General features: G+C 37.8%; 3 protein-coding genes and 1 long non-coding RNA gene across 5 annotated transcripts in view; 1 reads left to right on the top strand and 3 right to left on the bottom strand.

Moving 5' to 3' along the window:
* The window catches only part of Pi3k21b (uncharacterized), a 33,126-nt gene extending 32,813 nt beyond the window's left edge, over positions 1 to 313 (bottom strand). Inside the window, exon 1 of the mRNA XM_071710438.1 lies at positions 266 to 313. The gene's annotated coding sequence lies outside the window, so the exon portion shown is untranslated. The remainder of the gene's footprint in view (positions 1 to 265) is intronic.
* Positions 314 to 1,720: 1,407 nt separating this feature from the next.
* LOC139774906 (uncharacterized) lies at positions 1,721 to 3,894 on the bottom strand. Its single transcript, XR_011718712.1, has 3 exons — positions 3,500 to 3,894; positions 3,153 to 3,358; positions 1,721 to 2,496 (listed from the first exon to the last, which is right to left on the bottom strand). It is a non-coding gene; the product is annotated as an uncharacterized lncRNA (long non-coding RNA).
* A 795-nt stretch (positions 3,895 to 4,689) lies between these two features.
* Positions 4,690 to 9,294, top strand: LOC139774897 (armadillo repeat-containing protein 6 homolog). The gene is made up of 5 exons (XM_071710431.1): positions 4,690 to 4,989; positions 6,286 to 6,617; positions 7,088 to 7,383; positions 7,587 to 7,852; positions 8,005 to 9,294. The coding sequence occupies exons 1-5, from the start codon at positions 4,873 to 4,875 to the stop codon at positions 8,377 to 8,379; spliced, it is 1,386 nt and encodes a 461-aa protein (XP_071566532.1). The 5' UTR covers positions 4,690 to 4,872; the 3' UTR covers positions 8,380 to 9,294.
* Positions 9,295 to 9,754: 460 nt separating this feature from the next.
* The window catches only part of LOC139774896 (thrombospondin type-1 domain-containing protein 4), a 79,297-nt gene continuing 63,644 nt past the window's right edge, over positions 9,755 to 25,407 (bottom strand). For both annotated transcript variants that reach the window (XM_071710429.1, XM_071710430.1), the window contains 14 exons: positions 23,712 to 23,814; positions 22,413 to 22,606; positions 21,618 to 21,822; positions 21,142 to 21,308; positions 20,367 to 20,472; positions 20,205 to 20,277; positions 19,588 to 19,799; positions 17,467 to 17,599; positions 16,929 to 17,181; positions 16,256 to 16,438; positions 15,824 to 15,988; positions 15,302 to 15,478; positions 15,030 to 15,195; positions 9,755 to 14,882 (listed from right to left, as the gene is read on the bottom strand). In XM_071710429.1, coding sequence (XP_071566530.1) covers positions 14,767 to 14,882; positions 15,030 to 15,195; positions 15,302 to 15,478; positions 15,824 to 15,988; positions 16,256 to 16,438; positions 16,929 to 17,181; positions 17,467 to 17,599; positions 19,588 to 19,799; positions 20,205 to 20,277; positions 20,367 to 20,472; positions 21,142 to 21,308; positions 21,618 to 21,822; positions 22,413 to 22,606; positions 23,712 to 23,814 — 2,253 coding nt within the window. In that variant the 3' untranslated portion in view covers positions 9,755 to 14,766. The remainder of the gene's footprint in view (positions 14,883 to 15,029; positions 15,196 to 15,301; positions 15,479 to 15,823; positions 15,989 to 16,255; positions 16,439 to 16,928; positions 17,182 to 17,466; positions 17,600 to 19,587; positions 19,800 to 20,204; positions 20,278 to 20,366; positions 20,473 to 21,141; positions 21,309 to 21,617; positions 21,823 to 22,412; positions 22,607 to 23,711; positions 23,815 to 25,407) is intronic.

Raw genomic sequence — 25,407 nt, 5'->3', positions numbered from 1 at the left:
TCATAGATACTTTCTTTATTTACCCACCCACGTGCGAATACCGAATATATGTCCTTCGTAACATTTGCTGAAGGCTATTTTCGGCGTGGAAAAATTTAATCTATTTTCGGACTTATCATGCAAATATACCGCTAGAGCGGGTCAAAGGTGCGTCACTATGCGCCATACGAAATACAATATGTCTGACACGAATAAGAAAACGAAAAAAAAAAACGAAGCTTTAACATTTTACATCTAATTATATGATTGTAATGAAACGTCTTACCTTTGCATTTGACTCCCACTTTTCCGGTGCCCCAGATATAATCTTCACCTGCGAAACAAGATTATGTATATGAATATCTGTATACATTTATAACAAGATAAGATTTTTCTAAATCACGATTATAAATTATCCAATATAAAGTAAATAGCTCGATCGCACTTTCATTATAGCAACTAAATAAACGGCAAGAGCAGAAGGATAGATAACAGACTGAGAAAAATTATTTTAATAATGCTTCTACGTTAATACTAGCTTAATTTATATACACTGAAAAAAAAGATAAGATGCCACAAGACATTTACTTAAATTAAGTAAAAATATCTAATTCTAAATAAATATGTGATTATAGGCGATTTTTGGCGTGACTCTGGTATAAGCAACCAACGGGTACCAAACTGCACCAGAACCAATAGCAGCCACGGATAGCGACTTTGGTATGGCTTGGTACATATACCAAAGTCGCTATCCGTGGCTGCTATTGGTTCTGGTGCAGTTTGGTACCCGTTGGTTGCTTATACCAGAGTCACGCCAAAAATCGCCTATTAAGTAAATAAACCATTGATACTATGTGAAAAAATATTTTCTTGGATCTAAGTATTTTTTTTTCAGTGTAATAAACTACATAAACTGTAATTAGCGATGTACTTACAGTGCTTGCAAAGAATGGGCGTTACAAAATATGCATCTACGAGAACGTGATTATACGAGTTGTGTTCCGTGCTCGTGGAATCCGCTACATACGCTGTAACAAGTGACGAACAAATTAATCTGTGGTGGCCGCGTGTGCCCCTACTAAGATGGTACCACACTAATTAGCCGCACGCGGGCAAACGCACTTTCTCGCGAGCGCCTAACCGCGTCGACTAAAATATATAAACAAATTCGATAACGATAGCCCTCATCGACGATCTCATCGGATGATGCTACCAACAAAAGCGAATTTGGGCACATACTAGTGGAGTCTCACCATTGCAACTCGCAGAGGAGTGGATGATTGGATGAAATGATTTTGATGTATGTGGAGGATGTGTCCCCAAACATACATCAAAATCATTTCATACAATCACGCATTCCTCTCCTACGATCATCTCCATCGACAACGACCCGATTCCCAAAAATTTAATACAGTAGCTATGAAATTTAATACAGTAAGCTATGAAAGTAATGTTTGATATTGTATAAGTACCATAGTACTAATATTTACCGTATGGCCCATTGCTGAGCGTTACATATGACGACTCTTCTTCATTGTGAGTGTCGAGATACGGCGACAAGCTTCCTTTCAGCATTAGGACTTCGTCGGTTGTACCCTCCGTGTCTAAACACAAAATCATACAAATATAAACTGCATAAATTATGGAAATGAATGACTTTTTAAAAGAATGTCGTCAGACATGATACCAAAATTTCATTTGCATATATCTCTAGCCGATTAGTATAATGAATGTTCGTACCAGGTACAAAGTCTTCTTGCTTGCTTCTCGAGTCGCACGGGACGACACACAATCTTCTCGGAAGTAGCGCGTTAGTAGGTACTTGCAAAGGAAACAATCACATCAGCAGATCGTCGTCTCCATAAAAAAGCGTACGCGAGAAGCTTAGTCGTTTATCAGTCACACAGCGAACATAAAGAATCTTGTGGGATACTACAATCACAGGACATAATCTTTCTCGGTTCTTACGCATCCTCTTCAGAGAGAGTCAAAGCATTACTTCTATCCCTTCGCTTGAATTGTATCAGAGAGAAGAGGCTCTTCTTTAATTTCCGATTATGTGCGGCTGTTTGAGCATTATTTAGGAAAGCCGATCTTTGTGCAATCGTCAATATAGCTTATCTTCTTCTTATTGGGCACATACGATTTGATTCTCACACGTTTACTTCTAATTATTAAAAATAATAATTTACTCTTTGTTAAAAAAGCTACTCCTTAAGCAATGTTATATCCTTTTAAAAATTATCTCTATCGCTGTACATAAAATATGTAAGATGCAGTACGACAATGTTGTCCTGACAACGTTGGTTCATCCAATATGCCGAACTCCTCTACGATAAGGTAATATGAACACTATAATAACTATTCATGCATGACGATGCGATGCATTATAATCGTTATCATTCTCCTTTGCATTTCTTCCGCGGACATCCACTCTTCGAGTGTAGGTCTTCCTTTATTTCGCTATTTTTACGTTTCATATCCAAGATACTGCGACTAGCTTACAAACTGTAGTCTCTGAAATACACAAACGATATAACATTACATTTGAGTCAAAGAACAATTTTTTTCATATTGCAATTAACTAATAATAGACAAATATAATTTCTTGTCTTTAATCCTGATATTCTAACAGCTTGAATTTAGAGTATTTTTTCTTTAAATTAGTGAAAGCATTTCAAATTAGAAAATATATCTACTACTAGATATATATACCTAGATAATCTGAAAATATTTAAACCAATTTGTATTTTCTCAATACAAATCAATTTTAAATCAATTTTAACTGAGAAATTTTGTAATCACATCTCGAAGAACAACTTGGTTGAAAAATCTCAACTATTACTTCTCAGACCTACGTCAAAGAGACTCAGGTTGCTTAAGGGCCTGAGCAGAATAGCTGACTTATAATTTTAAGACAGTGTTTTATGCTTTAAATCTTTGTTTTTAGCAACGCACAATACTGTCTTGTGTCTCAAGTCTTACAATGTTGACACTTTGTACAATCGTTTAAGACTTGAGACACAAGACAGTATTGTGCGTTGCTAAAAACAAAGATTTAAAGCATAAAACACTGTCTTGAAATTATAAGTCAGCTATTCTGCTCAGACACTTAATCGCTCTAAGAAAACACTTGCTAAGAAGCTATGCACGAGATTAAAGATATTATATACCAGAAAAAGTAACAAGTCTTTCAGCGTCCACAAGGCTCACAGAATTCAGGAAGGTGGAAGCTTAAACAAGCTAATTTTTTCGTGCAAGACGCAGAAGGCTTCCTATTACAAGATATGATGTTACAAGACGATTTCACGTTTGTAGGATCCAGAATCCAGCGATACGGAATTCCGTCGGCGTCCTTCGTCAGCTCGGAGCAACAACACTGTGGAATATCCGTCAGGTATCCTGTCACCGAGGGAGAATATGTGCACGGCGTGCACGCGTGAGACCGCGCGTCACGACGTGGACGCGAATGCGAGTTCACGTGCCGTGCGTGTGGGGCCCCCCCGGGAGGGACGCTTACCTTGCTTTTGACGTCGCGCTCGTCGAGTGAAAGGCGAAAAAAAAAACGGGAGCTGCGAGGACAGGCGGATGCGCTACACCTCGCCAACGGGACTCCTCTCGGCGACGAAGAATTCTCGCGGCGCGGACACCTCGCTCGGAGATCGGCGGTGAAGGGAAGCGGCGGCGCGCGAGGGCGACAGCTACGAAGACGACGGCGGCGACGACGATGACGACGACGACGACGACGCTCGGAACTCCTCTCTCTCCTCTCGGACCGTCTCCGTTGGCCGCATATGCCGGGAACTCGCGTCGGATATCAACCACGAGGGGTGAAGGGAGGGGGGACACAATAATAATATCGTCGGCCGTGTCGCGACTGGTCGCGACACCACGAACGAACACGGTTAGGCCAGAGCCTAGGGCCTAGGGTAGCTGAAGTCGCAACGTTCGATTTTCGAGATCGACGATCGACTATGCGCGCGATCGCTCGTTCGAGAGTTGCTGGCCCGGCAATTTCAAACGCAGCTTTCCGAAATAGATATTATAATTAATAATATCGTTTGGTTATATACTGATATTTATTATGAATTATTCTTTGTTAATTGGCAGGTTTGTTCCTCCGCGTGCATTTTGTGGCCGTGGCTTGTACTTTCGGCACTTAAAATAAAATAGGCGTATACGGCTGAGTTTCCACTGAGCGCGTCACGCGTCGCGTTATCCAATCAAAACATCCAATTTTATTACATTACAAATAATATTATAAAATGGGATATTTTGATTGGTTAATTCGGATGACGCGACGCGTGACGCGGTCAGTGGAAACTCAGCCATACGACGAAACAATTGGAGAGAAAAAAGAGAAAAAGTGCAAAGAGTTCAGCTGCTGAGAACAAACCTGTTAAGTCGGTTCGTTCCATCTGCGCTCCTTCGCAACGTTGTTTCTCCATTTTTTTCCGCACGGCACGCTGGTTTCTTTTTGTTTAAAAAAAGTAGTAATAAAAAATTAGAAATATATTATGTAAAAAATAGAAATTATATTAAATCTTAAAAATTAAAACGTACGTAAAATAAAAATGAAAACGTTAAATTCGTTCATTTTTTCCCCGTCCTTGTGCGGAGAACGAGAGCACTTTTGTAAAATCGTCGCGTTCGAGAACTCATTACAGGGACGTTCGAACTTTTTGCACGAGGAGGGTACAGCCGGGAGCCGAGACTGGTGTTTGCGAACGCGCGGACGCGTTGACAGGTCCCGCTGTCCTGCTCTCTTATCACAATCACATGGACGAGTCAGTGTACGCTCGGCACACGCTCGCCTCGCTCGCGCGCGACTCGCACGGCGTTCATTTCCTTATATAGAAAAACGGAGCACCGGCGAGAGAAACCCGCGTTATCATGAGCACGACGATTACCCAGGAGACGTACGACGAGGAGGTTAGGGAGTTGATGGAGGGCCTCGGTTTAACCGAGGAGGAGGCGATCGAGGACGCTGTCAGGTGCTACGAAATGAAGGTACTCACTGCGTACTGCGTCCCTTTGTTTACACCACCGCTTGCCGATCAGCGAAAGATATATCCTTTTTGCTCCTCGCGCGTGGCGTGCGATCATGTGACTCATTCCAGCCGCTAGGCCGCTGGAAATTTTCACCTTTGTTCAAAGAAAGAGAGAACGAGGTTTCGAGTCACGGACATTTCGGGAAAACTTTAGATACTTTTCTAAAAATTAAAATTAATATGTAAATGATATATACACGTATGTTTATTTTGTCTAATATATTGATTTTTCAATATATTTATTAACATATTAATTAATTATATAATTAATATAGATATATTTGTAACTTATTTATTTATAAACACAAAGAGAAAGTATACGCTGTTTTGTTTCACAGCGCACGTGACGAGAACTATTGTTTTCATTTTTATTTTATCACGATCGCGAATAAAAGGTTCGAAATTATTTAAAACGTTAGGAAGCTTTAAATAGAATTTATACGTAATCAACATGTACATTTAAATGAAAATGTCAAAAAGATAGCGCTTAGTGATTAATCGAAAGTTCTGTTTCTTAGGAACTCGATTATATGAGTCAGGCTCGAACAAGTCATCAAAAATTTTCCGCGTTGTCGTTAGAAATAAATATGAAACGCAATACTGCGTGAAATAAAAAATATTACTGATATAAATTGATATCTTGAATATTATTTATCGTTAAATAATCTTGTCGTTATTTCATCACTGTATCATTATCTTATTTTTCAAAATTTAAGGTTTAATTTTGTAATTAATAATAATACACTTTTCAACGTTCTTATTAAACATTCTTTCGACTAATAATAAATAGTATCCGATAATTGATGTTATATCGCTATTATAAGCAAAGTTTTAGAGCTTAATTGGAAGATGCACCTGCGGTGCAAAAATAAAATCTGTTACGCGCTCCTGCCGCATTTCTTGACGCTTTTAGTTTCGGAGCACTTGTGTCACTATCGTCTATCTTAAGAGATCGATCCGTTTCTTGTGCCGTAACATTTTCGATGCTGTTCGGAAAAGAAAATCTTTTCCCTTAAGAAAGGAAAAATTAAATTCACGTAAAAAAAATGCGAAAAATTTCGTCGTCATTCGCACATCGTTACTACTTTATCGCGAATAAACGACTGCCGCAAGAAAACCCTCTTAGAAATAACGTTAATTATACCGTAAAAGTATTTAAAGATTAAATATTTGTAAGATAAGTTAAGTTTGAAAGAAACGCAGCACGCTCCGATCATAACGATATAATTCACGGATAGCGTTTATTTGCGCGCAGGGGATAGATCTGAGCAACATCGTCACCGAATCAGTTCTCGAGGATAAATATAAGCAGATAGTGACGTGCCTGGAACGACTAACGTGCGCCGTGAACGACAAGAGTTACGAATGCGTGCCGGAGACGTTGCAAGAACTGCGAACCGAGTTGGATAAGGACATCGAACACAGGGTTTACGCGGGCAAACGCAAATGTTACAACGTACTGATCGACCTCCTGAAAAATTGCCAGAAGGACCACGCGATACTTAAATCGACGCTGGAGACAATCACCTCGTTAATGTCCGGTTATCCGGATCTGTTGGACGACGAAGGAATCGCGTTGCAGATAGAGTAAGGATTATGGGATTATCCCGTAGAAAATTGCCATGATTTAGAAAAAAAGGAAACGGTGTATTTGAAATAGATTCTGATTATTTTTCCTCTGACGACTATCTATTAATTCGGAAGCTGATATAAAAATCAAGATTTTTTTAAATCAAATTTTTTAATGGCAAAGAAACAACTTTTATTGGATGATACAAAAGTTAACACGTCTCTTGTTGTCCTTTGTAATGTTATTTATTAAATGTAGATCTGAATAATTATTTGATTTTTTTTTCACAAGAATCATATTGTATAAATTTGATTGAAAATTGATGCATAAATTTATAATAATTCGAAGAAAACTGATATAAAGAAAAATTGATACCTCTAATTATAAGAATTATTATTTAAGGCGAGAGATTAAGATCACAAGAACCATGTACTTTTAGCATTCATCTCTATTGTCTCAAAGTAACTTGTAAAATTTTGTTTGTCAGGATTTTAGAAAGACATTGCGATGCAGCAACGTTACAATGCCTGCTGGGTTGGATACGAGAGTGCTGCATAAAACACGAGTTGAATAGGCAAAAGATCTTTGACACCAATATCTTTGAGAAACTCAAGAAGATATTGGTGCGCGCGGATGTGGGCGCGCAAGAGATCAAGGATGCATGCTCGGTAATTAGAGCGTTGGTTCTGGACGATGATATTAGGCACGAATACGGCAAGGCACATGAACATGCAACTATCATGGCAAAGAATGCTCTCGATGTCATCACGGGATTATTGAAAAGTAAATTATATTCAAATAGCTTTACAATTAACCTGAATCACTTTTGATAATTATCGTTAAATGATGATTTTTGAAATTAGCATTAGGCTTATTTATAATATAGATATTATTCTGTATTGCTATTTTATATTCTACCGTGATTAATTAATGTATGCATTTTACTGCAATTTCGCATTGTGATGAAATACATTTGCCACAAACAGGATTTAAAAAAGACACGAAGGTCATAGGCGACCTAATGATCACCCTGGCCGCATTGGTTGTCCGAAATGAATTTTGTCAGGAAGTAGAAGATGCCGGGGGATTGAAATTCATTTTGGATATAATGACCGAATATCCAGACTCTGAAAAATTGAATTGGCAGGCTTTAAAGTTGCTCAAAGCGCTCGGTGGCAACGACAACGTGAAGTCTCATATCATCACTTCCGGATGCGCCCCTTTAATCGTATCCGCTATCAGTAGAATGAAAGTAAGTTTACATGCGACAAAAAGCAATATTTTTTACAATAAAATTGTTCTTAAAATATAATTGTTCTTAAAAATATTAAAAAATATTTTTTATTAACTAAGTGAAAAGATTTTTTTTTTTATATGTTTGCACTAAAATTTAATATTTAACAGAGATCGGAGAACGTCGTAACTGCGGGATTGAGTTGCATATCGGCGTTATCTTTACGAAGCACTTCAAATGCTGGTGTGTTCTATGATTGCGGTGCGGCCCAAGTGATCGTAGATGCTATGAAGGCTTATCCTAATAATGTAAACGTTTTAAAACAAGCCTCTTGGGCAATTAGAAATATGTCGGTGCGAAACAAATCTGAATCTAAGGAGTTCTTGATGTATGGCGTTGAGGAAGTACTACGAGATGCAATACGTTTACATGGCCCCAAATTGGAGGATAACGCGAAAGCCGCGTTGAGAGACCTGGAGCTGAAGGTAGATTTGAAAGAAAGATGGACAGGAAAGGGCGTTAGTCTGAGCAATGAACGCTATTAATAATTGGCAGCAGCATCATCGTCAGAACATAGTATCTAGATTATTTACTACAAGTACATTAATCCAGTTTGGATCTTGTACTTTGCTTTATCTCACCTCGCAATGCTACGCATTATTTGATAAGAATCTTAACTAACGTAAATAATAAGACATTTTTGTGCTCAACATAACAGAAGGATAAAATATGATTTTTGTAAAATTGTCAATTACTGTTTTATTTAATAATTCTAAGCGATATTTATAAAATTTTAGCAGCTTAACTGATTGGAGTTAATTTGAAACAAAATGTTTCCAATGCCGAATTATATTCTAATAATATTTAACTATATTTTTCATCCTTTATAATAAGAAAATTTATCATATTATATTTAGTGATTTCATGTAGTGCCTGAAATTTATGTATACGTGTATAAACTTAAAAGTTTATATATACTTCTAAGACACTGCCAGAAATTATATATTCTTATTTGATTAGTAGAGAGCTAAGTATCCATATTTTATACAGCCGTTTTTAATTGCCGTTTCAAACAAATAAATGTACAAACTTAGCTTTATTATTGGTATATAGATATTTATATGATTAAACCAAATTATTTCCATGTATGTCATAATTACAACTGTAAAAGACATATTTTTTTCGGATCTATACTGTACTTGGAATTTTGATATAAATAGAAACAGGCAATTACTAATTAAAGTGAATAATCAAGGCTGTTGGTGCAAAGGGGTACTTAACTAATAAAGCTTGCCGAACATAAAAAAAGACATAGACTAACGATCGAATAATGATAATCTTTATATATAATTAAATATGTCGAGACTTTTTTTATATAAATTGTTTTTATATACAGTGAGAAATACATTATTGTGTAACGGAACGAAACGTAAGGAATAAAAGCTAATTTTGAATTATAATTCCTTGGGCAAGGTCGAAGATTGTTTCTCTTTCCTCTCACCTCTGTCTACTTCTCACGTGCCAATCTGTCTAATTTTACGCGGCACAGATACGCAAAAATTCGTTTCAGCATTATGTAATGCGAGAGCGATTTAGTTTGTAAACATAACTATGCCAATCAGTTTAATTAAAATAATTTATAGTCACATTATCAATAAACATATTAAAAATAGCTATATTTTACTTTATCTTTTGATATAAAATGTATTAAAAACAACGAGAGAAATAGTATTATATTAGTATTATAAAAGGATATTATTTTATATATTCTTGATATAAAAGTTATGATGTAATATTATATTTTTCCATATTATATATTTTTATCCCATATTATATGTAATGTCCATTATATATTTTGTATTTGAAAGAAATAGTTTAGTAACATTTAATACTATAATATTACATAGTAACAACATGACAAAAATGATAATATTTTATTCTCGGTTAATATGCATCTAATTCGTCGTTTCAATTCTTTTTTGAGCAAAGACAGGTGTCTGCTGACTTTCGCTTTATTAATGTCTAATGATAAAAAACGCTCAAACGTCAAACATATAGTTACATCATGTGAAACACAAGTAACACATATGTATGCTTATCAGTCTGTTTCTCTCGCAATTTGTTTCACGTTAGCTATGCATTTTAAATAGAAACACAATCTATTTTATTCTGAACGAATCATCAGTTATGAGATTTTTCGTGAAATCGCTTGTATATATCACCTTAGCTGATACTGGGAGAGAAAATTACAGAAAATCGGATTACGCGATTCTTCATTCTTCAATGCAAAGACAATGCATTGTTAGACTAGTACATAATGATTAATTGAACATAGAGATTTATGATCTTGGATCGATGTGACTTATTTTGACAATAAAAATGCCCTTTTATTTTCATTTCTTGTTAATTATGTATGCTGTCGTTCCCTTGCGAATTAAATACTTCAAACGGCTCCGATTTCCTGCTTGTTACTTTGTACAAGGATAGATCTTTTATACATGCAAAGAGACATTAACGTTAATACGGACAAGAAAACTCTAGCTATAATTGGCAAATGGTGAGATAATTAGATAATCTGAAGAAACTCACTTTGCTATCTCGATTGTGTTGACAATAAGACAACCGTAAATTTAATTCAATTTTAAATTTATCTTATTAATTAATGATCTTCGATCAATTAATACCTTAGAAATTTACAACAAATCTCATCTGTCTGAATTTTGTTTGCTTTTTTAAATGGTGCAGATGTTTTATGTTTCACTATTAATAACAAATGGAAGAAAAAAGAATATAAGAAACTTATTTTACTAAAGCGTTGGTAATTTCACAAACTTCCTGTTCGTGAGCAATAACTTTCATTTGTAATACCTATCGTATAATTTAATCGCGATTGATTAGGTATATAGCGATCGTAATATGATTGTCGATAACGATTGTTCTCAATTAAGGATTTTATTACACTACGGGTGACACGGAAGCAATTTTACAAAGCGCCAGACGACTTTAATTTCTCTCAACAGCTGGGCCTATTGTACCTGATCATTAACTATTCGTTATCGTTCGTTGTACTTCATTCCTGCAGACTACGATTTTATCACAGTCCTTGACGAGATCACACTCGCGATAGTCGAGCTATGCGATTAATACACAGGTTTGCGACGACACAGAGCACATAATTATGGACATTAGTGGACGTTTTGTCTCGATAAAGGATCACGATAGTGCCTACTACGTGCACCCTCGTACTTCTTAATGTTAACGATACTGTACAGCGCGCTGTCTCAAAAATTAATTACTTTCTCACACGTTAAAAATAATTTCTAAACTCACGCTTAAAAATGTACACGGCCAAAGAATTACTCGTTGTAATCGTTGTAAAAACAAGCATTTGTAGTCAAGTATTTGTGTTACTCAATCATTCAACCAATCGTTATATCAATTAATCAATTAACAAATTTTATGACAAGTGGTAGCATTTTTTTATAATTTTTCTTTTCGTATAATTCCTGTAAAATGTAATTATGTCTCTGATGTAATTTCCTAGAACAATATTATTTGCTTTCGCTTGTTCTTATAAGAAACGCAGAGATAGACTCTTAAATTCTACTTCTTTAATTCTAAATGTAGAATTAAACATTTATAAATGTTTAAGATTTCTTATGTGTAATCTCTTAAGAACGTTTAAGAGAGAGGATACTTTACGAGAGTTTTGCGTTGAAATATAGATGCAAATATACGAGTTGCAATTGTACAGCAGCTTTCAATCAAAGTAAAGTTAATAATAACGATTTAGTCGGACATAGATTACATCACAGCCATTGACACTTAACACTCGACAGTTACTCAATTAACATTCGCAACGATCGCATTTCCTCAATTTTCCGTGATCTGCTACTTTAGCGTTATCAACGTTGTATTATTCAATAATATCCATAAGAAATCATAAAGATTCATCACATACAATATCATTATACTCTTACATGCCAGAGTTTGTTTCGCTAAGAAACACCGACGCTTATAATTAACATTCAATTGAGGATGTCTCCCGTAGTTGAAACTGGCAAATTTCATAGTACAATATAATGATCAAGGAACTTTATATAATGTTTTTCTAAAACATTTAATCACACACAAACTTTACCAACAAAACTTTGCATCCATTTATATTTGACAATTAAAATACTAATTCAGAATAAATACATGTAAGACATTTTTTAAAATTCCACTTGTATTGGTAAAGTTTGGTGAATATTTTAGAAACATTCAGGAAGATAAAAATATCGTAATATTGAATAAAGAGATGTATAATGTTTCAGAAATAAAAACTGTGTTATGTTAAAATAAAAGGGTGTGTAAACGAAGTCAATCGTGATTAAGAAAATAACAGACATAATATAAATGTTAATTTAAATAAAATATAGATTTAACACATTCGTTAGAATATAAATTTAATACATATTTAATTCATTAAAAAAGTTCTAATATTGCAATATTCTACATTATCAGCATTTATATAAAAGAGGTTTATATAGTAATAAGTTTTAAATGTATATAATATTTGATAACGCGAATGTGTCAAACAAATCAAGAGAAGAAAATAAATAAATTATGAAACACACTTACCTGGTGTACCACAAAATCGAATGAAACGATGAACGGTTGATAACAACAAAAAAATGAAATAAACGAAAATTTTGTGTAAATAACTTGTAATTGCTGTAAAAATAGAAAATCTGAGCGAGACGCAGGCTATGCTCTAGAGGAATACTATTCGATAGAAAGCATCCGAACAATTCCTTGGAGCTGGCAGAACCAAAGATCTCAATTGACAGATAATTAATTAACCCGTATAGCTCTGTTCTTAACGGCGCAATTAAATACGAGTCCAACATCGAACTTATACGTGATAGCGATATGGATCGAAGACTCTTAACTTTTTTTATCTCGACATCGAAATATACGATAGTACGTATATATTTATCATCTAACGACGACTTCATATATTCTACATATACAAGCGTATACCCAATTACGTTACTGTATATATTATCACGCTTATCCGAATAATTTTACTTGATATATAACGACGTGTGCAAAACGAGAATCGTATGTCAATATTCATTTTAATATTCGTAACGCCTTCGTCGAGAGCTCGCGAATAATTTGGAAAATGGATTTCTTGTTGCGCAGTGTTTCTATAGATCGATTATATAAAATTCTTACGCCAACTTATAAAATAGCTAACAGAAAAGCGTCTAGAAAGAAAAGTTGTCGATTCTTCTATTAACTTCGTCGCTATAAATTTGTTTCCACGTTAAATGGTCGTCGGATGAAATGTCGTATTTCGGCAAAATGTAACTACGTTCCTGTGAGAGGGTGCTTTCCCACAGGAACGCAAGGGAAAGAGAAAACCAATTTTTCATCGGGCCGCGAATTTTCCGGTCTATATAACACAAGTTTGCGCACTGGGCGCCTTTTACAACATCGTTTCACATTGATTCCGGAATACAGACTCGACTTTTCAGCTAGTTTCACTTTCGATGCGGTCGGTGCAGAGGTGGGCGCAGCAGCAAAGAAGGTTTTCATAGTCGTGCAGGTTTTGTGCGAACACACATGCAAGGGAGGCTTGTTTTACAAACTCGTGTATTCGCTTTGAAAAATATTATTACCAGTCTATTAATCGAGTCGCGTTTGCAATGTACATTACATGTAAATGTCAAATTAAAAATACATTAAAAGCCTCATATTTTTTTTATATACATGCCGATAATCAAATTAAAATGATAACATTTTAGCGTATACTATTTTTTTACTCCACTGCTGTTTCAGAAATAAAACAGTAAGCAGCAAGTACCTTGAATATGTATGTATATGTATATAAATCACTTAACTAATCTTCAAAGAAATCCCTTTTTTCGTGTAATAAACTGAAAAATCTGCTGTTAAATAAAAGAATTAAGTAAAATTCCGAGATACAGCTGTTCAATATATTTTATCACCTAATAAGATATTAAACGAAAATAAAAATATACGAACGTTTTCTATCTCTTTTTCTCGTGTGAGCTCTTGAGACACAATAAGATCGGCGTATGTTCTTTCCGCTTGAATACGCTAAACGTGCCGTTTGATAACAAAAAAACACAAAAAATGAGATCGCGTTGCTGCATGTAAAAAAACCAGGGCTAAAGGTATTTGAATAGGCGCCGCTATCAATCAATAAAATTAAGCCCAGCTACTGACGGCGGACCCACCCGTCTGCGGCGATAACACATATATCAACTTGCATGCACACGCGATGTAAACCCATGCATATGCCATACAAGTGAATGCACGTGCGTACCGCACGTCGAGATATATTTATTGCACACAAAACCCTGACAATACATGACGAACCCTTCCACGGTTTGATTCTCGGGAAAATTGGGATTCTTCGAGACCAAGCCTTCTTCGCAGTTAACTCGCATAGATAAAAGCGCATCTTAAATTCCTTTTTTAAATTTTGCATATCATGTCGTCCTTTACTAGAGTTTATTATTTTATTTATTTCTTATTCGGTTATTCTATTTTGCTTCTGTGCTTCTTCTCCGAAAATTTACTCTAATACTCATATTCAAACTATCAAGAAGAAACAAACTCCTCGTTCTGAACATTCATCGATAGATAGAGAATGGAAGAGAATTATTCTGCCGCTCCGCGAGAATTATGCTACATTCGGCAGAAAAAAGCACGACTAAGACACGTGTGATCCGATGTCGCGTCGCGTAATATAAATAAAATTATTTCTAATATACGTGGTCATCTCTCTTTGTAGCAGTCTTACACTCGGCATAATTTGCCCTTTCCGATATAATATCTGTAATTTATTCAACGATCGCGCGCTCGTCAGCCTCGCGGTCGCAAAATCGCAGGCGAACACAAAGCTGCTGTCCCAGCTACTGACGGCATTGGCAACACGAATGCTTGTAATATTTGATTCGGCACAGACCATTCTTTACCACTAAAACGCAATTCGGATACTTGTCCACGCACTCGGACGACTCGTGCACCTCTGAAACATAACGTTAAAACATGTCTGTCAAGTACTTATAATTCATCATCATTATCACCGATCTATTAAGTTTTTATAAAAAATTACTACAGTTTCTGAAATTGCTAAAGTTTAGAAAAAACGAGAGATATAAATCTTTTTCTTTACTTTTCGGTGGTTTGTTCGCCACTGACATCTCCTTCTTACACGGCTCCATGTTACATCGTTGCTCCGCGCTTGGTTTGTTGTTTTCCGAGCAACTGGTGCTGCTAATACCTTCGACGATGCACCGTACAAGTCGTGTTTGCACTCCAGCTCCACATGTTGCGGAACACTAAAAAAGTTATACCGGGCATAATACACGCATCCGCAAATCAAAAAATTCACAAAAGAATTTTCTGGTTAAAATTTTCTTAATTCACGCATTCGCGATACTTTACCGTCGACCAATTTGAGGTGAACCATTCCGGCGAACACGCGGACATCCTGCAAGCTTGCTCAGTCGCTGGTTTGGGATCGCTGCAATTTTTTGCGGGTAGCACGACGAAGTCATTATCCGTTCTGGTTATGCAAGCGATGCCTCGATATTGCACGCCAACGCCGCACGAAACAGAGCACTAAATACATAAAAGAAGTTAATATAAGAAGTTATATGTCGTCATCAATTGTAAAAAATTGCATCGTACAATAAACAGAATAAGGATAAAGAGGAAGAGGCACTTTATTAAATATTGATTTTGTTCTCGAATCTCAAATCGACTGTGGAATAATTAAAAATTAAATTAAGATGTAAATTACCATTTCGTGTAATTAAAAATGAGCATCTTGAAATTAAACCTAGATTCGTGTAAAAAAATTAGTGTTGTCTATCAAAATTATGTCAGCTTTAATTTAAGATCGCTTTAGCTTTACGCGTTGCTGCGAGGTGAACGTTTTATTTTCTGAATCGTGCTTGTACTAACGGAAGTCCATGGACTGGCGAACCATTTGGCTCGGTCGCAGCTCGTCCCTCGTTCGAAGCAATGCATCTCCGTGTCTGGTCTCTCTTTGGGATTGCAGAATAACTCGCTACCGTCAGCGCATGCCACTCGTCTGATCCTCACGCCATTTCCACATTCGGCGGAACACTGCAACAATGACGAATGTCATGCTACCATGTTCCAAAAATACATACATACTTCATCTTTATCTTGAAGTCGAGAAATAAAATTAAATTTAATGACGTTTGAGATATTCTTTTTTTTTTCTTACATAAAAATCGTCACAGAAAAGTGGTTTTACGTATTCAGTTATTGAATAAATGCAAAATTAACACATGGAGAACCCATAGTTTTTAAATAGATATTTTCACGTTTGCTTATTTTCAATGGAATTAATCCCATGATGTGTTATACCTTTGAAGACCATTCCGAGTACAACCAGGGCGCTGTCCCGGGGTGATGTCTCGTTGTCGCACTACAAGCCACTACTTCGCACGCTTTTTGAGATTCCGGCTTGTTGATTAACGAACAGGACTCCCCGGGCGTTATACAGGTCACCGTTCGATTTCGAATTCCACGGCCGCACGTCGCCGAACACTGGAATGCGCGATAGAAAACTTAACAGATGGAATATATTATTCAATCAAAATTAATTTTAGCAGCAGAGCGAAGAGTCCCATCGATTTGCTGCATCCTGATCGAAGAATTGTAAGGAACATGAAATATCTACAGGAGAGTTAATATATAATCGGAAATTTATATTTTCCGTTTGTGGTAAGTTTTTTCAGTTTTCCGTCAATTATTCGCTTAAATTGAATCTTCTTTGCTTACATTCTTTTTATTTATTTTCTAATTATTTCTAATATTATTATTATTATTATTATGTATTAATTATGTATTGTTTATTAGGACATGTACAATTTGCACGAACTGCTTCTGATAAGTAAAAATAATACTGGCGACGTCTAGAGACTTAACTCCTATCCCAGTTTCTCAGTTTACATTCCCAACGCTTTCCTGTCCTACTTCCTAAATCGCTGAAAGTAGCTGTTTAACAATGAAGACACTTAACAGATTGATGACTCACCGGACCCCAAGCGCCCACGTCCCACCTAGGCGCGTCGTGCTGCGAGGGCATGTGTCTCAGTTCTGGGCCCACGTTGGGACATGCCATCCGGCTGCAAGTTTCTGTGGTGCTCAGCTCTGGCGGTTGCATGCACGCACCAGCAGCAACGCGCATTGTCAATCTCGCGTTCAGCTCTTGAACGCATTCGAGTTTTCGCGTCTTGGTACCGACCCCGCAGGTGACCGAGCACTCACTCCACGGCTCAGCTCGCCACCTGACAACATATCCGAGTCTTCAAATACGAGATTAAGCTTATTTGCATAAATCGCAGATTCCCTGAACACAAGGAGTTCATCGCGCTTCCATTCGTTCCTTGAACCCGAAATTGATCTTTGCCTCAGCAAAAATATCAATAAAGACCGAATTTAACAATTCAATATCTGAAAGATGAGTCTGAACGTATCAAATAATCTGGCTGGAAGGAAACGTGATGATCGTGAAACAATCGTCAAAGGATCTATTGAAGGATCTCACAGAAGAAATATATCGATGTCAGTACCTGGCGGCGCAAGGATGATCGTTGCATCGTAGCGGAGGAGAATGCTTCGGCTTTTCCACGTTGCGACAACGTTTTTCATTGACGGGTGTCTGATTGATCTCGCGAATGCACTTCAGGATAGTCATCTGCACGCCTGCAAGATGCAATGAGTTGCGAGAAGTTATTCGACATATCTCGGATCTTTGCATTTCGTTACACCGTCGATTAATTCGAAGTCTAATTTTCCTCGGCGAGAAATTGGCTTAACGCCAACTCTCCTCAAAATCTTTTAACATTGGATAAAACGTATTATTGCACAACGTTGTAATTCCATCAAAATAATATCTACTTGAAATTGAACGAAGAATAAAATTACATTTACGGCTTAGACTACAAAACAATAACTCATTTTCTGTCGTTTATAACTCAGACAGCGTTGACGTACTAACAGTTTTATCGAGGAAAATTCTACGTCAAGTACATAGTTAAAGAGTCCACGAACGAAACGAAGTGCGACACTTTGTAAGTGGGACACATTGTATTATGATCGACGTGACTGTCGCGTTCCTTTTCTCCGTATTCGTCGCTTTCCGTCCGTATAGCGTCAATTTAAATTAGTCCCAGTGACAGATATCGGGATGCTGTCACATACAATGTTCAGATGTCCAAAAAATCAGTGACAATTTCCGGTATCTCAGAAGTATAATCGCGCTGGATATTTTCGCAGACGTCTACGTCTCAACTTTACTCTCGTTTAACTTTAATTGCTCATTTCTATATTTCCTTTATTTGATTTAAGATAAAAATGACTTTAAAATCCATTTTTAATTACTCCGCAGAGCAGTAACTTTTTAAATATTCTTTATTAAATGTTTTTAATCTTTTTCTGTGCTTAAATGTTTTTAAATGCAGGAAGAGATTAAAAATATCTTATCCAAAATTTTTGATAAGTCGTCGTGTTAGAATGTGTCTAACTCTACCGAAACAAAACAAATGTATCTCGGGCTACTTCCCACGCAACGCCTCAATGACGTCTAGACAAAGTCGTTTTCCTAATGACCTTTAATTATCCAGGCGTTTTTCGCCTATTGTCCGTTTAATCAGTATCTCACAACAGATACAAAATGACTCGAAATTGTATGGCCTTTTTATATCAACAATTTCGTTTAATCTCAATCTCTGTTTAAATATCACATACCTACTTTCAAATTATATTTCGCAATATCAATATTTTATTAGCTGAGAAATTATTAAATCCCTCAAGAAATAATTAGGAATATTGTGAATAAATACGTTTCTCGCATCAGAGATATGCTTGTTCATCAAAATATATACACAGTGGCTGTTAATTTTATCGACAAGCTTTAAACCACGGTAATCGATTAGACCGTTGCGTTGTATAATTATAAATATTTAATCGGACGCAATTTAGAATGTACCTATCCCGCGTACATTAGTAATATTTATTCGTTAATATTCATTTATTTCTCGAACGCCGCGATATCATATTCCCTAAAATATACAAGAGGTACGCGAAAATGTATTACCAGCAATATTGGAAATTAACGCAAACTCACCGACACGTAACGTTGAAATTATAATACTGGTGCATTCCAAAAGTTAAACAACACGTATTGAAACATTTATCATTCGCGATCCGACACAATTAACTCACGTTTCGATATCGAATATTAAAATCCCGAGAGAAATATTTGATTAAAAACATTATTTTCCAAACGCATTGTACATACTAAGGCGATACTTGAATTATTTTGCTGTACGAGTAAGTATATATAATACTGTAAAAATTTAAAATCTTATTTTTTTTTTTAGATATCATTCGTAAATGGTATTGCTGCGAAAATAGTTTTATCTCACAATTCAGATAAATAAATTCTACTTAGAATCAAGCTTTTCAGAAATTATCTTTGTAACATATAAATTACAAAAGAAAAATTGTCAAAACTATACTTAATAAAAAAATTATATAATATTATTGTTAATAATAGTGATTTTGCCTATCTTCACGAAATAGTGGCCAGTAAAAATTTTTTTAAATTCCAGTTACGTGCAACACACCTCGGAATGAGTATCTTATGATATTATGACACGCGATTAATTATCGGGGCACCACTTTCTTACCTCCCCCGCATTCCTTCGAGCACGGAGAGAGGCCGACTATTTTCCAGGCGAACTTCCTCCTCTTCTTCCTTCTCGTCGCCTTTGACTTTGGCTGATCGCCCGCCATCACCGTGGTCGGTGGATGCTTCATCTCTTCCTTCCGTTCGCCGTCGTGCGCGCGCGGTGGATCGCGATCGCGACGCGTTGGAGATGAATCGCTTCGCCGATCCGATCTGGAAGACAGAGAGCAACGGGTTGTATGAACGAAGACAAATCGCGCGGCTTGACTGCGAGAGGTTCTCGAACGCGCCGCGTGAATTCCCGTCCCGCACAAAGGAGGAAGTCCATCGACGGAATCCGAGCCGATGAGCGAGCGCGAGGCTCGCTCCGAGATGTATTTCAGAAGTGTCACAACGATCGAACGGTGAAGATAAGAGGGAAAATTAAAGATTAAAGAGATTGGGGAAACCGCATCGTATAAAAACGGTCGAGATAATTAAACTCCATGGAAACGAATTTACATACACGCAGTCTGTATTTTTTTTACGTTTTAATGGAAGAGCAGTAACTTCGAAAACTGCTCTTTCGATACTTTTAAAAATGATGTCACTTCGGGAGTTTTAATAAGAGTTATTTACATTCTTGTAACGGGTACTCGCACGGTCACGTGAGTATCTGGACTAGGTATCTCGTTGCCCCGATCGTTTGCTCCTACGAAGAAGAATAAAACGTTACATGTTTATGAACTATAATCGATAAGTTTTTTATTGCACATAATTGATTGGCAATGAAGCAATTACCTGCGACAAGCAGCGGCGGTGCAATTACCGCTTTATCGTCCGGCACTTCCTTCGTAGGTAGCATGTACTTGTACAAAACGCCCGGATTTAATTCCACGGATAAGATCTACAGTAATGCGCGAACAATGATATTAACATCAAGACCGAGTTCGATCAAATGCGTAGGTATATTAGAACGCACTTAAATATGCATAAAAATTATAATGCAAATTAGTACTGGATATCCGAACATTCGAATATCCGAATAAAATTCTAAAATCCAGATATTCGGAAATACTATAAAATTATTTTAAATGCAGAAATAGGAAATTTATAAAAAATAATTAATTTTCTTAAAACATTTAGTTACTTTTCGGCTTATTAACAACAATTATCAAAATAAATCAAAATTTAAATGCGTTAACATTATCTGAATACTGAATAAGATTGATTTCTGTACAATATCAGGATCGAATATTTACTCCTTTATTATTTTTCTCTTTTGAACATCCGGATATTTGGAACATAAAATAATCCGGACTATCCGTCCAGCACTAGTACAAATATAGAAAACGACGTAATAATTAAGTCAAATCGTTTTACTTTCAAATTATAGTTTAGCGGTGCTAAGAAATAGCGCAAAAGATAAGCGTGAGAGATAAAACAAACAAAATTAGAGAGACAGGAAGAATCCGTGAGTAAAAGTCGTTCGTAAATTGTACCTCGAATTATCCATAATTAAAGAAAATCTGCTTTCGATACGATTAACGAAAAGTGACGATAACGCGGATAGTACCTCTAAATGCAGAGACTCGTTCAATGGTCCGGTCGCCAAGATACACTCCATACGGTTCCTATCGCCCCTCTGGTATGTTAATGTCGTACCAGCCGCTTTATAAGTACCACTGGGACTGTAAGACCACGGTCCGTTTAGGATGTAACTGCCGTTACTGTCTCTCAACGCTGCGAGTAGATCGATCGTGTTTGTTAACCAACATACCACCGTTGCGTAAAAACGCCGCTTAATTAGTTCGTCTCCCGCGTGCTTTTATTAAATTACTGGCGCGATTGTCAGAGGTAACAAAAAATGTCCACGGTAATTCGCAGTGGCTATTCATTGGTTTTCCTGTTGACACGATTTTCTCTTTGTTTCGAATAGGTTTTGAATTGCTAATTAAATGCCGCGCGTGTCAAGCTATTAAAGTGTTAATTATTCGATGCTAATTTACAAAAGGTAGGATCATTTCACTTCGGTAAATCGGTCAATGTTACCTAGAAAATTACTGCTGAATCGGAGCTCGGAAATGTTGAGCGACATTGCGCCCTTCGGAATCGTGGTCACTTGCTGATGACCCTTGGACAGAATCGGCTCCATGAAGATGCCCTCGTACAGCCTGCACCCTCTGCCTTGGCCACCGCACACGCCGCAGGCGTCCATCGTCGCATCGGAACCCACCACGCCGTCGCATCCTACAGGCTGAATATGGCAAATATGGCGAATTTTCGGCATCGCTGCGTTTAATCCACTTAGGAATTCCCACCCGGGACTCTATCTCTCCCCAATTTTGTCGAACCTTCTACTCTCAAGAACTGCATTTTTCATGATATATTTTTTTAAATAATCATAATTAAAATTATTACATATAATTAAACTTTATACACAAAGTTTTCTTAATTTTTATTTAATTTAAGAGATAGTTTTCTAAAAAATTTTAGCATTTCTGCTAGAGCAGACTCCGACTGTAAATTTATCTTGGCTCGAGGGAAACGGGAGAACACATGTCCGTCATTTCACGCTGCTGAAGTCTCGAAATCGAAGAGACCCAACCCTGAGCGTTGTTGATTGATAAATGCATTTGACCGAATTGCACATTGCACCGGGCGTGCGATGAACCCCAATGTCGACAAGAGAAAGGAACAAGAGAGAGGGGTCGTCGCGCGCGGCGCGAGGGCCCCAAAGCACGGGTCAATAGCGATCTCATCCATCGATCGATCGTATCGTATCGCCTGGTATCGGTCATTAATTTCCGGCGTCGTTCTCTCGCCTGACGCTCGCGCTATTCATACCTTGCATTGTCCGGCGACGCAGAGCCATCGTTCGCTGTTGCGTTCCGTCGAAATCCCGCCGCCGCCGCCACCGCCGCCGCCGCGTCCGCGAAGATTCGGAGCATCGCAGGGCGTGCCGTCTATTACTGCCGGTTCAAGCGTTGCGTAAAAAGGCTCGCCGACTGCACGGCAATTGAGCGCGCAGGAGTTCGGCGCTGGGGAACAACAGTAGTCACGATTAGGCCAGGCGGAAGTTAGGTCACCAGGCCTGGTCGTCGGCTACGTCATCGTTATATCGGTCGAACACCGATCGGCCGACGTCACTGACTCGTTTGGGTATCGCAAGACGCGCCTCTTTGTTATTTCATAAAAATTTTGTGTTTTGCCAGGGACGAAGAAGAGAATTCCACCACAGAATTTAATGCATACGATAACTGAATATCGTTCAGAGCATTACAAATGATAATTAATTGATAAACGCGTCGATATTGACTGGCTACTCTTATTCACTAATGATAAGAGGATCAATTAAATAAGATATTATAGTTGAACTTTTGACGATATTTAACCCTATTCACTCCAACGTTTTTTCCGCCCCTTTAATCCTCCAACCATGCACTTTCGAGTCCCACGTGTTTTTTTATAATGTTAATAGCTTTAGAAAATTCCCCAAAAATTATTATAATATCTTTGTACCTTCGACTAAAAATCAATGTAAATAACATTTGGAAATCATTTATTTAAATATTTTTTTACACCATTTATATGTTGACAAAAACACATTACGACTCGTTTTATTTAAAAAATCATAACTCACGAACAAATTGACGAAGCTTAATGATTATTTGTTTTCCGGAACAAACGACTGTTAGAAATTCGTGGGACACGAAAGGGCATGGTTGGAGTGAATAGGGTTAAATTATTTTTTAGAAATTTAAACTACATTGGGCACGGGTACACCGGGACATTTAGGCCGCGGCCTATACCTCAAATTCAACCTAAAGTCTGACCTGAAGCTAGTTTCGGCCGCCTATCAAATGTTTACAGCAGGCGGCCTAAATAATTTAGGTCGAATTTGAGGTATAGGCCGCGGCCTAAATTCAGGGTGTAAACCTAGCCAATCTCCATAATAGATTATTAGAAGATGGATACATAATAAGAGATTAATTGACTCTTTCCGTATAAAAATCATTAATTGCTGTCTCTACAAGAAGAATGAATGCTTCTTGGCATAATTATTACTAATTGAAGAACATATTTCTTAAAGATAATGATCCACAATCGGAAACTAGCAAATGGATTCCCAGACAGCAGACTCACCGTCCACGAAAGGTACCCAAACGTAACTGCGGCCCTTGTAGTTCCTCCCGTTGTACTTGGCGCACTGTTCCGCCCGCAAGTCTTCCGGGAAGTTCGGGCATTCCTGCACAAACGCGTAATGGATTAATTAAACTTACGGTAATTAAGGATCGATCGGAGGGGGGAGGGACGACGCGTTACCATCGAGAAAGAGATGGTTCGGGTTCTCCCGGGGAGGAGGAGAGGGCGTGAAAAAACCGACCGCGATCGATCGCGTCGCTTTTTACAACACGTCGCGCTTTTCCCAAAGCGCTGCGGGTAAATAAAGGTAAAATTATTTGCGGCCTCTGGCAGGAAAAAAAGCTCGCATTCCGAGCCGCCGAGAGGAAGTCCGTATATTCGTGCAAACACGCGAATGCCGGCACGTGTGGTGTGTGCTACGTGCGCGGCCGCGTTGCAATTTCCGGGTAGACTATTAATTGCCGGCGAACGAAACGGTGGTTACTTTGCCCGGGCATGTTTGCGAATCGCGAATGCAGCTCGGAAATGTAGTCCCCGGATATCGAGCCCGAAGATAAATATTCCCGCACGAGGCGCCGCTTTTTCTTCGCCGGGTAATAACGGATAACGAAGCCGCATCTTTTAGGTAGCCATCAGCCAATTTCGTTGTATCACGATTTTAATTTCGAAACAATTTAACTCAAAAACCAAAATTCTTACTTAACGTTTACTTGTGCTTCGCTTTTGGTAAATTAGCGTCTTTTTCTTAACTGACAAAGATATGTGCAAAGTACAAGTACTTGTGGGTCAAGAACATCCAGTGCGTCAACCGCGCACTGATCCGGATCAAAATGTAAACAGATCTTATCGCGCGGTCTTTGCTATCATCAAGAGCTAATCGACACCAGCGAGTCCTTTCTCCCTTCTTCTCCCTTCTCGATACCGGCCAGAGCCATCCATTACACGGCGGTCTTTAGTTTCGCAGGTGGTGATTATTCTTATGAATTTTAAACAACGCCACGTGCATACACACACACACACACACACACACGGGCTCGGGGATATAAATCGTCGTCGTGCGCATCCTTAATTGGCCCGCGCGATGATTTGTTCGAGGCTCGTGACGCGCCGTCGAGAGGAAAATCTTAAGGAGCGTGCCTTGCAGCGCGCACGGGTCGGCTAGGTGGATATAGATGCACGCGTTGATTTATTGCGGCATCGTGGAAGTAGTGACACACGCACGAGCATGTATGTGAATTTTATGCGGAGCGAGCGAGCTCTCGCGCGCGGCTAATTGTCGGTTCAAGGCCTCGACAATAAGCCGCTCTAGAAATAAGGCGGTCTTCTGTAAGCGCCTACTTAGTTTTCCTGAAATTCCAGGAATCTCTTCGCGGAGAATAATGGACACCCTTTTCGGCGCGCGTTGCGGATTCTCTCTTCGTGAAATTTATACTTACATCGGATACTGACGGACCGAGCGCGATCGACGAAAACGAGCTTGGTAAACAAAATTCTATCTACGAGCAAATTTTACATCGTGGAAGAGATACCGCTCGAATCTGTATCTTCGAAATTATTTTTTAGACGCATACGATAGAATTAAAATAGAGTTAGACGCTCTATCATTTTTCAACAAATTTAAGATTCAACAAATTAAATTTAAAAAAAGTCAACCGCTCGTTAAAATTGTAAGAAGATCAACGACCAAGATACGAGC

This window comes from Temnothorax nylanderi, unplaced genomic scaffold, assembly GCF_030848795.1.
Source record: "Temnothorax nylanderi isolate EJ_2023f unplaced genomic scaffold, tnyl_v1.0 TNYL_tig0089_pilon, whole genome shotgun sequence".
Classification (NCBI taxonomy): Eukaryota; Metazoa; Arthropoda; class Insecta; order Hymenoptera; family Formicidae; genus Temnothorax; species Temnothorax nylanderi.
Note: the sequence above shows the minus strand (reverse complement) of the source record. Positions and strands in the feature narration are given on the sequence as shown.